General features: G+C 38.2%; 1 protein-coding gene across 3 annotated transcripts in view; it reads right to left on the reverse strand.

Moving 5' to 3' along the window:
* Positions 1 to 13,737, reverse strand: part of KIF4A (kinesin family member 4A) — an 88,168-nt gene that overhangs the window by 19,582 nt on the left and 54,849 nt on the right. For all 3 annotated transcript variants that reach the window (XM_031945040.1, XM_031945042.1, XM_031945041.1), the window contains exons 16-21: positions 9,787 to 9,890; positions 8,613 to 8,757; positions 6,817 to 6,927; positions 5,503 to 5,586; positions 4,827 to 4,940; positions 2,092 to 2,247 (exon numbers count right to left, since the gene is read on the reverse strand). In XM_031945040.1, coding sequence (XP_031800900.1) covers positions 2,092 to 2,247; positions 4,827 to 4,940; positions 5,503 to 5,586; positions 6,817 to 6,927; positions 8,613 to 8,757; positions 9,787 to 9,890 — 714 coding nt within the window. The remainder of the gene's footprint in view (positions 1 to 2,091; positions 2,248 to 4,826; positions 4,941 to 5,502; positions 5,587 to 6,816; positions 6,928 to 8,612; positions 8,758 to 9,786; positions 9,891 to 13,737) is intronic.

A 13,737-nucleotide genomic window follows, 5' to 3' on the forward strand; every position in this document is an offset into this window, starting at 1 on the left:
TACAACTATTTTGGAAGCAATATGGAATCATGCAAACAGTGACGAAAAACATCCATAACCTTTGTACCAGTCTCTATTATTGGATTTCTACCCCAAGGAAACCACTGATCAGAACAAGTTCCTATATGCTTCCGAAGTATTTTTAGCAGCACTTTTTTTGGTGATAGTCAAGAATTGGAAACAAAGTGGATATCCATCAATTGGAGACTGGCTAAACAAATTGTGGTACGTCAATGTAATGGAATATTACTGTCTTGTAAGAAATGATATGTGACAAATACAGAGAAGCATGGAGAGATCTATATGAATTGATGCAGAATGAAGTAAGCAAAGAGCACAATGTACACAGTAACTCCAACAGTGTAAATAGAAAGAACACCATCACACCAAAAAAAATCACAAATAAACATAGCAAGATCATAAGATCAAATAGGAATCAAATGAAGAAATAAGAGAAGACACTCATGGTGTTACAAATTGTACGTGTTTTCAGACTTTAAAAAAGTTTTGATCAGTTGTGCTGACTTTTTTCTCTCTTAAAAAAAAGACTGTCACGTGAGATGGCTCTCAGAGAGGAGGGACACATGGGATGACTATGGTGATGGGAAAAACAAAATATCAATACAAATATTTTTAAAATGTTAAGCAGTACTGGGCCAAGCATAGACAGAACCGTTAATGGATGATCTGGATCTGATCATTCAAGTAGTTTTGAATTCATCTAACTGGACTATCATGTAGGACTCCATCTCTCCATCATTTCCACATAAATAGCATCGCATCAACTACTTTGCTAGAATTTAGGCAAACTATCTACAACATTTCCCTAGTATATCTGTCAAGCAGTGGTATCTCAAAGTCAAAAGACATGGATGTATTAGGCACTTTTCTTATATATTCCTCAACTCTTTGCCGGAATGGGTATGGCATTCAAAGCTTTGTCAAGAGTATTAGTGGATCTGTATTCAGTTAACTATTCCAACATAATTAATTTCTGGCTTTGGTAATTCTTGCCAATTTGCTCAACATGAGGTGAAAGAGAGTATTCCCCTAAGTAGTTTGTTCTTGGTTTGATTGAGCACTGTGCTAATATTAAACCGGGCTATTTCTGATAGTCCAAATCCTTTATAGTCTCTTTCAAAGTCCTATCTCCTTCACTCGGGGCTCAGCTAGTTTTCTGGGAGCCTTCCGGAGTCTTGGGTTCAGTGGAGAAGTGAAGAAGGAGAGCCTGCCACACCAAGGTGGCGTGAGACGGGATGAATCTGTCTAAGTCCAAGGGCTTGTGCTCCAGCCTTCGGTTTGCTTGTCTCTCTCAATCTCCCTGGCTGAGGCTTCTAGCTTATATGTCACACACTGAGTACAAACCAATCATTATATCATTAGGAAACCATTACTTATTGGAGGATTAAATCAATGCTAAACTTTTAACCATTGTCTCCTCAATTCCATTTAGTGCCTTGTTTCAAGTTCTGGCCCATAACATCTCCTTGTGGGGTCAGATCAATCATACTGAACCAGGCTAAATGAGATAACGATTATCTCTATCAATTCCACTGACTGAGTACCTTGTAAGAATCCTTTGTTTCAAGTTCAGAGTTCTGGCTCATAACACATTCTGTTCTCTTTTCATTCATCTTCATCCATATACTTTGTACTATATTATCCATTATGGTTTATCGATTTCCTTGCAAAAGCAAACTTTTTAAATATACAATACTATCCCCTTTCTGTTTTTGCCTATCCTATTTCTTTCTGAATAGGGAATTACTAAGCAGAGCCACCTTTGCGTTTTGGGTCTCGCCCTCAGTGCTGTCCATGAGGCCAAATCTGTCTCCTACTGTACTGTAATTTATTGCCTATACTTGGGGTATTTGTATACAGATATTTAAAGCTTCAGAGCTTTTCACTGGCTCCTCTCCTTGGATTTAAGAGTAGAATGGAAACAACCATAAATTTGCTTAGTTATAGAAAAGCAAAGTAAAGTAGCAAAATCATTCTCCCCCCCATCTAAGGAAAGAAATTCTCTTGAGCAGGAAGAGATTACAGAGTATCACTGATGGCAAAATTTCTTCTCATAAGGCACTTACTTACCCGGAGTTTGGGAGGTGGGTTTTCTCTAGCATCCTTTTTCTGTTTGAGCTGAACAAGTTCCTGAGCTAATATCTTGCGATCTTCAAGGAAGTCATTCAGATGGCGTTTGGCTTCTTCAGTACTGACCATAACTTCTATTTCATTGAAAAGCCAACTCTAGGAGAGAGAGACAAGTAAAAAACCATGAAGGTCTATGTCAAAAACATACGAGAATATACAGATCACACAGACTGGATTCAGTCTCATGAAAATGTCAACAATTTTCTAATAGCAACACACTATTTCTGCCTATACTTAAAAAAACCATATAACATAAAAAAGTTTTATCTGTAATATCTTCAAGTGCTATAGGATGTGCCTGATAAATCACTTCATTCACTAAATTAATTTCACTATCTCTCCCTTAACTACAACCCCTATCTTTAAACTAAAGGATTGCAACATACATGTGGATTTCCCTTCAAACATGCTAGCTGTTCAATTCTTCAACGTCAACTCCCATGATCCCTTACCTCCACATAACCCACTTGTAAAATAGTCATGGTTCTGATCTGTCTTCAAATACGTTCCTACTTTTAAAAAATTTTCACTAGAAGAGCCAGATGGAGACTGAGTATAGATGACAGCATCGTATTTTCACCTTTGTTGTTGTTGTTTGTCTGTCTGCTTGTTTTTCTTTCTCATTTGTCCCCTTTTGATTTGATTTTTCTTGTGCAGAATGATAAATGTGGAAATATGTTTATAAGAACTGCACATGTTTAACCTATATTGGATTGCTTTGCTGTTTAGGGGAGGGGTGAAGTGGGTAGAGAGGGAGATAAATTCAGAAAGTTTTATAAGGGTGAATGTTGAAAACTATCTTTGATTTATTTTGAAAAATAAAAAGCTATTATAAATTTAAAAAAATAAAAAACTTTCACTAGGTTTTTATCATGCCATCAAGACATCATCCCCTCTCTCCCCTTTTCAGCCAAAGTCCTAAAAAAAGCCATCTCTGCTTGCCTCCACTTCCCCTCTTCTTACTCACTCCTCAACCCTTTGAAATCTGGCTTCCAGCTTTTTGATTAAATTGCTCTTTCTCAAAAGCTACTGATGATTTCTTTATAATGCTGTTGTCCTTGAACAAGCTGTTCTCTTTATTTTGTTCTGCATCAGTTCATGCTACCAAGTGGTTTTTTTAGTTATCTCTTTCAGCATTTCTTGCAACACAATAATATTTGATTACGTTCATATAATAGTTTGTTCAGCTATTCCATAAGTGATGAGAACTTTTAGATTATGGTTATTTTCTTTTTCTATTTTAATATTCTATTCATGATCTTTCTTCACCTTCTTCTACCTCTTTTCTAGCTAATGTATTCTACTAACCCTCCTCTCTTTTCTCTCTTCAAAACCTCAGAATAGAACCAATCTACTCTGTACTCCTTGATATTTCTTAACACTCTAAATAACTTTGAAGACATTTAAGTTTCCAAAGGGACACATCTCACCCCCCTTCATCCCCCTACAGTGTTAGCAATACTCTCATCATGCAGTCCTTGTAAATGCATTGAAAGCCCTTCCTAATATGGATCCAGTCGACCATCCTAGGGTCCTAGGATAGAGATGTCTCTATCACCCTCCTTCATGAACTCAACGTGCCAAACAAACTGGCCCAGTAGCTGTTCTTCATCTGCCCGCCGGGTCCATCTCTTTTTGTGCAGGTTAATTCCATGTTTGGCAAGCATCCCTTCCTTAACTTTGCTTCCCAGAATTCCTAGCTTCCTTCAAAGCCCAGCTCTAATGTTACCCCTTAGTAAGGCTCACCCTGATCTTCCCAGTTGATAATACCCCCCTTCCCTGAGAAACTACTTTTTACTTAACTTTGTTTATATTGTGCCCCTCCCAAGAAAAAATAAACTCCTTGAATATAGGGATCTCAAGTGTCTTTGAGCTAGCACCTAATACACAATAGGCACCTAATAAATGTTTATGTAATGAATAAGAATGCCATTTGTTTCCTTTTTCTTCCAGGATAAGATGCATGGTTCAGCCTGGCATTTAAATCTCTCCATGTTTGGATTCTACTGGTCTAGACCGCAGGCTGTGTCCTGGATGTGACATTTCATCTCGTACCTCTCTTGTCTCCAGCACCTGGAATGTCCTTTTGCTTTCTGCTTTTGCCTCCCAGGATCCCTTGCTTTCTTTGAAGCATACACATCTCACTTGCCACCTCTGTCAGGAAGCCTTCTTGATCCTCTGAAGTGTCAGTACCACCTCCTCCAAGGAGATACTTTGCATAACTACATATACTTCTCTAAGTTTAGTCCCTCAGTAGAGGGGAATCTCCTTGAGGCAAAGAGAGATAAAGTGACATGCCTAGGGTCACACAGCCAGCATGCGTATGAAGTCAAATTTGAACTCAGTTCTTCCTGACTTCAGGTCCAGTGCTCTATCCACTGTACCATCACCTACCTGATACTGAAAGCAGCATTTTAAAACGCTTTCCTGATTCGTTTAGTTATTAGGTCAAAGGTTTTGAATAATTTCCCAGGGGAAAGCAAACCAAAACATTATTTTGAAATCTCTAAGCAATCAATAAACATTGATTAAGCACCTACTATGTTCCAGGAATTGTAATGCTACAAAAATAGGCAAAAGCTAGTCCCTGTCCTCAAAGAGCTTCCAATCTAATATGTTCCTCAAAGCCTAAGCAGTCATTTCTCCCTCCTTCTTCAAGTTCAGTTGGTCAGTACCTTCACTCGAGCTGCAGCTCCTTCCATTCCTCGGTTCTGGCTCTCTTTCCGCTTCTCTGCAACCTCCCGCTGTTTCTGGAGAGCATCCTTGAGGCGCTTGTTGGCAGCCACTGCCTAAATGGTATACATTTCTGTTGGCTTGAGGAGGAACTAGGAGAAAGTATTCCCAACCCCAAAGGACAAATCTATGGGCTCCGAGCCACATGGGAAATAGATTTGACTCCGTAGCCCAATTGGCAGGTCACTTAGGGAAGTACTACTGTTGTGAACCTAAAAGAGACACAAATGTCAAGGATCCCATTCACAGAGAATAAAACAAACACAACAGATGTGTTCTTGCTGAAAGTTTCAAGCATAGATTTTAAAAAAATCTCAGGTGATGTTTTCTTCAGTGCTTAAAAACCATTATACTAGTTACTTACATCAGTACTTCGTTCTTCGCCTCCTCCTTTTATCAAGGTTTGAGATCCACACTTGAGGCGATATGAACAGACTCAGGACAAGACAGACCAAAGAAGAGGACCTTCGTGTTCAATATTCTGATGAGGCTTGTTGGTCAAGAATGGCTCTACTTAGTCACTCAGTATGTGGGCTCACTTAAAGAATGAATTGTCAGCCAGAAGACTAGAAGGACAGACCAGACGAAGCAATCTCGAAGAAGACACGGATTTCTTACCTCCTCAGTTTTCCGTATGAGGACATTGGATTGTTGCTGGAAGTCCTTTTCAAGCTTTAGGAGTTCATACTGCCTCTTACGATCCTAAGAAGAAAAAGGTTTAATCAGAACATACTCCTTCCTGGTATTCATTTGAAATAAATTGATAACACAAGAGGAGCCATTCTTCAGCTTGTTCTCTCTCTCACTGGCACTGGGAACTGGCAGTACCCAAAACCCGGGGTCCCTTGTCTATTCTGGACTGACTGCATACTGCCAGATGGATGAGAGAACTGTTCTCTTCCTCTCCGGAGAGTCCCAGTGGTCGGCAAACAGGAAAGGAGACAATGCTACGCAGGCAGCCAAGCCATGGATATCAAATTGGAGAGGGGCTTCATTTTTTTCAAAGAGGCAGATTATTGAAGACAGATACCGACGGCTCTAGCCACAGAGATATCCGGAGAGAGAGAGAGATGTAGGTGTATAGAGACATATCGATCACTCTCTCTCCCCTTTATCTGCTTCTCTTTCTCTCTCTGGATCAGAGAGGCAGCAAACAATACAAATGAAAACACTGGGATGTCAGATGAAGACGAAACTATCCCTCTAGTCCTAGTCAGGAATAATGCTCTTGTGAATCTCAATCCTTAACTCATCCCTCTCTTACACAGCATTTGCACCACTTGCTTTTTCTTACATTAACTCTTGTGTAGTTGCCACCTGTCCATGAGGATTAGATTCCCAGAAGGCAGAAACCTTGTCCTAGTATTATTATCACTGCACGTTTCCATAGCACTGGAAATTTTACAAGGTGTTTTCAGGAACATTATTTCCTTTATCTCCCCACAATCTTACTATGTAGGTAGGCTAGTAGTTATTATCCCATTTTACAGATAAGGAAATTCTACCTTGAAGTGGTCAAGGGATATGGTCAAGGTCACACAACTAGTCAGTGCAAATCTGGGACAAGACCCCCACATATTGACTCCCCAAATCAGAGCTCCACTAGACCATGTTTCCTCAAAGAGAATTTTGTACTTAGCAGATACACAACCAACATTTGTTGAATGCTTTAATTTCTTCCCTCTCCCCTCACACCCTGGGTGCGGCAATTGGGGTTAAATGACTTGCCCAGGCCCAGCCAGGATGTTAAGTGTCTGAGGCCGGATTTGAACTCAGATCCTCCTGACTTCAGGGCCGGTATTCTATTCTTTGTGCCATCTGGCCACCCAATGTTTCAATTTCTAGAGATACTACCTGTTTCAGGAAAAACTACAAAGAATACCTGTCAGTAAGCCAAGTCAAAGGCTCTTAAGGAACCATGGAGAAACTCACTCGTTCTTTCAGCTGGATTACTTCCTTGTCTTTTTGTTGCTTCCAGTGTCTAAAATTTTCAGCATCTTCTTTCATCTTACGCATTAGCTGTACTCTTTGGTTTTTCATTGACTAGAGGGAAAAAAAAAAAAAAAAAAAGGATTGCTTGTTTCTGAGCCCATGTGCAAATGAATAGACTCATCACTAAAATTCAGATTTTGCTGGGGCTACAACCTAATTCTGTTCCTGGCTGGGACTTCCAAATAGAGTGAGACACACTTTAGAAATCAATAGTTTTATGCCCTTTAACTCTGAGATTTGATTGTCAGACATATGTGTCAAGGAAGTCAATGATAAAAAGGAAGTACCAATTCTATCAAAATATTCATAGCAGCACATTTTGTAGGAGCAGAGATATGGAACTAAAGTACATGCCCTTTAATTGAGGAACGGCTCAACAAGTTGGGGCACATGAATGCAACAGAATATTGTGCTCTGAGAAAGGATGAATATGAATAATATAAGGAGACATGGAAAGTTGTATTTGAGCCGATAGAGAGTAAAATCAACTGATCCAGGAATATAGCACACAGGACTATCAGTATGTAAATGGAAAGAACAACAACAATGAAATGGAAAATTGTGTAATTATAATGACCAAATTTGGCACCAACTACCTCATTTCTTTGCAAAAGTGTGGAGCCAGGAGTGTGGAATGAATGAACAACATATGCTGTTTGGCTTGGGTGATATTTTGGTTAATTTTTACTGAACTGCTCAACCTCCCCCCCCCCCCCCCCCCCCCCCTTCTTTTTTTATTTTTTGTTGTAAGGGTTGGTTTGCTGACTGGGGGATGGGAGCGGAATATATTAGATAATGAAAATGATATAAAAACAAAATATACTAATATATTTTCTTAAATCCACAAATGTAGATACAAGTGCAATTTGTATTTCAGATCTTGAAATGTATAAAATGATGCATCAAACAATAGGGTCGGGAAATTTCCACTGAGTTTCAGTGTCTAAACAATTTAACAGCCCACTCAACTGACAATGATTTCCAAGGGCTCCATAAAGATAATGCAGTAGCTGTACATGCTGGGACCAGATAGTTGAGGAAGAATAAACCTTACAGTGCAAAGAAGGTATATGTCACACAGACTGGATGGGGGTAAGGAAACAGGAAATCACCAATGAATTTGGAGATGTCGTGGCGCTCCAGATATGGCAGGAAAAGCATTAAAGTAGGAATTTTAAAGATTAAACTAGGGTTATGCTATTCAGCTTCTGCTACTACCAGTTACCTTAAGTATTCTCCAATAGAGAAATAATAAAGCCCTTCCTGGCATCCCTCTAACTAGAAATTACCCACATGGAACAAATCCAGGTAGAAGTAGTGGTTAATAGCTCCAAATAGGACATTAAAAAATTAACTATTTTTAATGACATTTTTTGTTTTCCTGTCACCTAAATTTCCCTGTATATACCACCCCCACTTGTGAAAAATCTATCCAATACAACAAATAATTATTTTTAAAGAAAAAGGAAAAAAGAAAACCCCTCAGCAAAATGGAACTACACCTACCTATCTATTTTTCTAATATATATATATATATATATATATGTTCCATACCCATAGACCTTCCACTTCTGCAAAGGACTAAGGGGAGGTGTCTTCTCATTTTCTTTGGGGTCATGCTTGTTCTTTCAAAATACACACAAAGATAGTTCTCAACATTCACCCTTGAGAAACCTTGTGTTCCATATTTTTTTTTTAATTTATAAAAGGCAGTATTTTCAATACTTTCTCATTACCCGTATCTCCTGGTTAAGTTTGGAGACTGTGTGTTCTGTGGATTCTTTTAACTTAAGAAGCTTTGATTGCTCATTCAATTTTTTCTTCAGGTCAATAATTTGCCCTTCCAGCTCTTGGAGTCGTTTCCGACGACGCTCACTCAATCTGTATAAAAATATAATAAGATCAAAAGTTCAACCCTGATGTCAAGTGGTACAATACTAGACGGTATGACCTGACCTAGTGTTCGGTAGTAGGCAGAGGAAAGATCACATGCCATCCTCTAGCTCAGTCTGAAGAATTTTCTTGTATAATGGATGCCTGATAAGCCAGAGACTTGACCTTGTTTCATCTGTCTGAGTACAGGAGGCCACAATCAGCTCCAATTCACCTTCTACCACCACATCCTAGAAAGCAGTTTAACCTTACTTAGCTTTACCAAGAAGCAATACATCCATTTTTCTAACACTGCAAAGGAAATCAGATGTGACAAATATTTGCCACATCAAGGAAAAGGAAGGTGGGATAAGGGGTAAAGTAAAGCATTGAGGCAGTTTTAGTGAAGAGTAAATACTCTTTGGTTATTATTTGCAAATGACTGGTAGTTGGCTGAAGAAGTCTCCCACTGACTAGTAACCTGGAGCAATGGATTCATTCTAAAGCTGTATGACTACTAAGCCTCTGACACTTCACAAATCGCAATTAACTCAGACTTTCTAGATCATTTCTTATTCTAAAGGGATCACCCTCTTAAAAACATCCAATGCAATCAGATATCATGACAGGATGACAACAGAACTCTAAACATTTTGGGAAGCATTGCTACAGAAGAAATGGATACATATAAACGTACACACATAAATTTATAAATGTATACAATAGAACAATTTTCAGAAAGTAAGTTTTGGTTCCATCACTGAAGTGCTTCAAATGGAGGCTGGATACACCTCTCTAGGTGGTTGTAGAAGGGTGTCTTACTCGGCTCCAGATTAGATTAGGTCCCTTGCAACCATGAAATTTTGTGAGTAGCTTCTTGTGTGTCTGTGTCTTGTCTTTCAAACTAAATTGTGACTTCCTTGAGCGTCAACAAGAGCCATTGCCCTAGTCTTCTTTGGATCCTCCCCACCAACCCCAGAATGTTTAGCAGAGTGACTTCCCCATAGTACTCAATAGAACTGATGATTTGATCCTTACTTGGCTTGGTTGACATCCTTCTTTGTTGAATTAAGTAAAAGGATCAAGTCTTCCTTTTCCTTTTGTAGATTGACAACTTCCAACTCTAGCTTTTTCATGTTATCCTAGAAGGATTATGAATCAGAGAGAAAGAAACCATTTACCAGGAACGAAAACTTCTTCTGCATCTTAAGTCTCGGGGGGATTTACTGACCTCCCATGAATTATGTCAATATGAAACCACTACCGAGATATAAAAATCAGAGAATGGAAAATAATTCTGTAACAGCACTCACAGTTTTCATTTAACAAAAAAATGATAGGTAGTTTGGTGGTTTCCATGATTGGGAAAACCCAATGAACAGATTCTTTCCTGTTTCCTTCACTCTAAGACAGATGAAAGGAAGGTGGCTAACATTGGTTGTCAGTTAAGATTAGATTCGGGGTAGGAGTCAACTTTGGATGGACAGGAAGAGTCAGAAACTAATTAGTACCAGAAATACTTCTTAAAGAGCCTACAGCACTTAAAAAAAAAAAAAAAACAAACTAATATGCTTTTTACTGCATGTTTTTTTTAAATCAGTTTAGCTGAACTTTCCTCAGTATAGTCCAGTTGTCCAAAAAGTATTAAAAAAAAAAGATTAAGAATTACAAGGAGACACTATAGTAAATATTCATCTTATAATAACAGAATTTAGCATAATGCTCAAGACATAGCAAGTGCTTAACTGATTGATTATTGAGAATTTATGTAGTACTTTAAAGCTTTGTAAACTCCTTTGCAACTTTTTTTTCTTTTAATCCTCATAACAATCTTGGGAGGCTAATATTATTGTTATTATTATCATGCCCATTTTACAGATGAGGAAAATGGAACTGACAGATGTGAAGTGACTTGCTGAAAGTCACATAATTTTTAAGTATCTGAGGCAGGACTTAATACAAAGGTCTCTCTGCCTCTGAATCAGAATTCCACCCACTAGACCACCTAGCTGCCCAAATTAAGTACATTTTACTATTACCAGGTCTGGACAAAAAGAAAAATCCCCAAATAAACCTGAGTAAAGGGTACAACAAGAAAACTCCAGCATTGGGATGTGTTGAGAGAAGCCTTCGATCATATACCAGGCCGGGAACCCTAGACCCTGAAGCTGTGGTTGGTCAGGCAAGGACACAGGGTGTACTATTTTGACCAGAACTGAGGCTCAGACTAGGAAGGCAATAATTGGCAAGTGCTCAGAAAGAGAACTTCCCTAAACAGGCCTCTGCGTGTATAATAGTATTGGTGCACAGTGGATGGTGGAACAGGATGGCCAGCAGCTCCAGAAGTATTAGAAAAACCCAGTTGCTCATTACCTAGAGCCTAGATAATACAGAACAATAAAAGAGGAAGCCAGCATTTCTTTGAGAAATACATAGAACGGAGTCCTGACACAAAGTTCCAACTCGGGAAGTAAGGCTAAAAAGAAGGAATAAAAATAAGAAACCACTGATAAAAAACAAATTTAATAGAGCCAAGGTTGCTCAACAATAAGTCAACAAACATTTATTAAGCACCAAACTAAGCATTGGGGATATGAGAAAGGCAGAAGCACAACCCTTGCTCTCAAAAGGCTTATGCCCTAATGGGGGAGACAACATGCAAATAATTATATACAAACAAGCCACAATCAAGATCAAACAAGATCTAGCAATTACTACATCAAAGGAGAGGAAAGTTTGGAATGGGATATTCAAAAAAGGCAAAACAGGTTTATATTCACGAAGAACCTCTATGCAATAACTGCAATTTTACAGAATAAAAACAAGGTCTTTAATGAAAGAAAAGATTTTTTAAAGTATTTCTGATGAAGAAAACAGTTTGAGTAACTAATCTGAAATGCAAACAGAAGAGTTAAGGAAAATACAGAACTGTGAATACATCTAAGCAATTAGAAAGGACTATATAATAACTGAATGGTTTATATTATAAAGAGAAAAAAAATAAGTGTCCCTTCAGAACCCTAATATCTTCAAGGGTTAGAGAAGGAGTAAGTGATAGAACCAGGGATCAGTTTGGTTCTATCTTGATGATTTTAAGAGAAAAAGGAAAGGGAAGAAAGAGGCCTGAAGATTAGTGTCTCCTTGTAATTCTTAATTAACAAATATGGAAAGGGTGTGGGTGGGCTACAGACAAATTTCATTTTAACCTGGATTGAAAAAAAAAGCAGGTTGAAAACAGAAAAACATAAAATTTGGTATAGAAATACATTAAATGCAACAGGGAATCTGGTGAGAAGGAAGGTGCATATTAAGAAAGAGGGGTAGATTCAAGGAGAAGATAGTCATAAGCAAAAACAAATTATAAAAAAAAGCAGCCTAAGAACCTGTTATCAGTGACTGAGTGGGGTAAAAAGAAGAACAGAAATAGATTGCATCCAATACAGACCAACAGTTTTGAGCACACTCCTCTTATATCCAAGACATAAGGAACTGACTTAAATTTATAATAGAACCATTCCTCAATTGATAAATGGTCAAAAGATATAAGCAGACAATTCTTTAAGGAAGAAATCCAAGTGATCCAAAGTCGCAAAAAATACTTCAAATAATCATTTGAGAAATTCAAATTCAAACTACCCTGAAGTTCTACCATGCCATCTATAAGATTAGCAAAGATCATAAAAGAAGAACATGGCAATTGTTGGAGGATCTGAAAGAGGTCAGGAGGCCAAATGCATTGCTAATGGAGTTGGCTATAGGTCTAGCCATTCTGGAAGGCAATTTGGAACAAGGCCCCAAAAGTCACTAAACCGTGCATCCCCATTGATTTAATACCACCATTACAGCACATATCCTCCAAAGAGATTAAAGAAAGAGGAAAAAGATCCATACATATAGAAGTACTTATAGTGGTGTTTTCTTGTACTAAAGAACCAGAAACAAAGAAGAACCCCATCAATTGGAGAATGGCTGAACAAATTATGGTACACATCTGTAAAGAAATGATAGCGGATACAAAAAATAACAAAAGGAATGGTTTCAGGGAACCTGGAAAGACTTGTACAAGTTGATATAGAATGAAGTAAGCAAAAATAGGAGAATTTATACAGTAATAATAACATTGTAAAAAAAAAAGAACTCTGAACTCTCATCAATATAAAGACCAACCATGACCTCAGAAGACAGATGAAAGAGCTGGCTACTCACTTTATTTACAGAGGTGATGGATGCAAAGTAAAGAGTGAAACAGATTTTTGGACATGGCAAATGTGCAGATTCATTTTGCTTGACTAGACTTACTTGTTTCAAGAATTGTTTTTTTTTTGTACAGTTGTGTATGGAAAAGTGGGATGGTTGGTATGAAGAAGGGGGCTAATACTACAGTCACTCTCCAAAAAGAAGCATTTAAAAAATGTTAAAAAAAAAAAATGAGAGAGAGAGAGAGAGAGAGAGAGAACAAACGAATACCAAAGATCAAAAGGGAAAAGAGCTCATGTTTTGCATATGAAAGGTAGTTGGGAAGTTTCATGTTTGCAAGCATCTTTGAGTCTAGGAAAACACCAGATATAGACTGATGCCTCAGTTGCTACTAGCACCTTTCCAAGGAAGTAGAAGTGTTCTTTCGGGCCACTCTCATCCCTAAAAGGCACGTTTATCTTAACCTCTCTTGCTATTGCAAAGTGATGGTGCTGGAGGGAGCAGGAGGGACAGTGAAAATCATTTGGTGCAAAACTTATTAGAACTTTTCTTCTCTACGTGTACGGGTAGAAACAAAAAAGTCAATTTGGTAGGTCTATATAGGTGTAAACATACAGAGTGGGTAGAGGCTCAATGTATATGGCTGGAAAGAATGGAAGAAGACCATGGAGGAAACTTGTCCTGACAACTTCACAGGTAAGTCAAACTAGAAAGGTTTAACTGAAAAAAGTTGAGCTAGGAGTAGAAGCCAACCTTTGTGGAAACCTAATAGCCAGACCCTGGCCTTGAAAG

The sequence above is a fragment of the Sarcophilus harrisii genome, chromosome X, assembly GCF_902635505.1.
Source record: "Sarcophilus harrisii chromosome X, mSarHar1.11, whole genome shotgun sequence".
Taxonomy (NCBI): domain Eukaryota; kingdom Metazoa; phylum Chordata; class Mammalia; order Dasyuromorphia; family Dasyuridae; genus Sarcophilus; species Sarcophilus harrisii.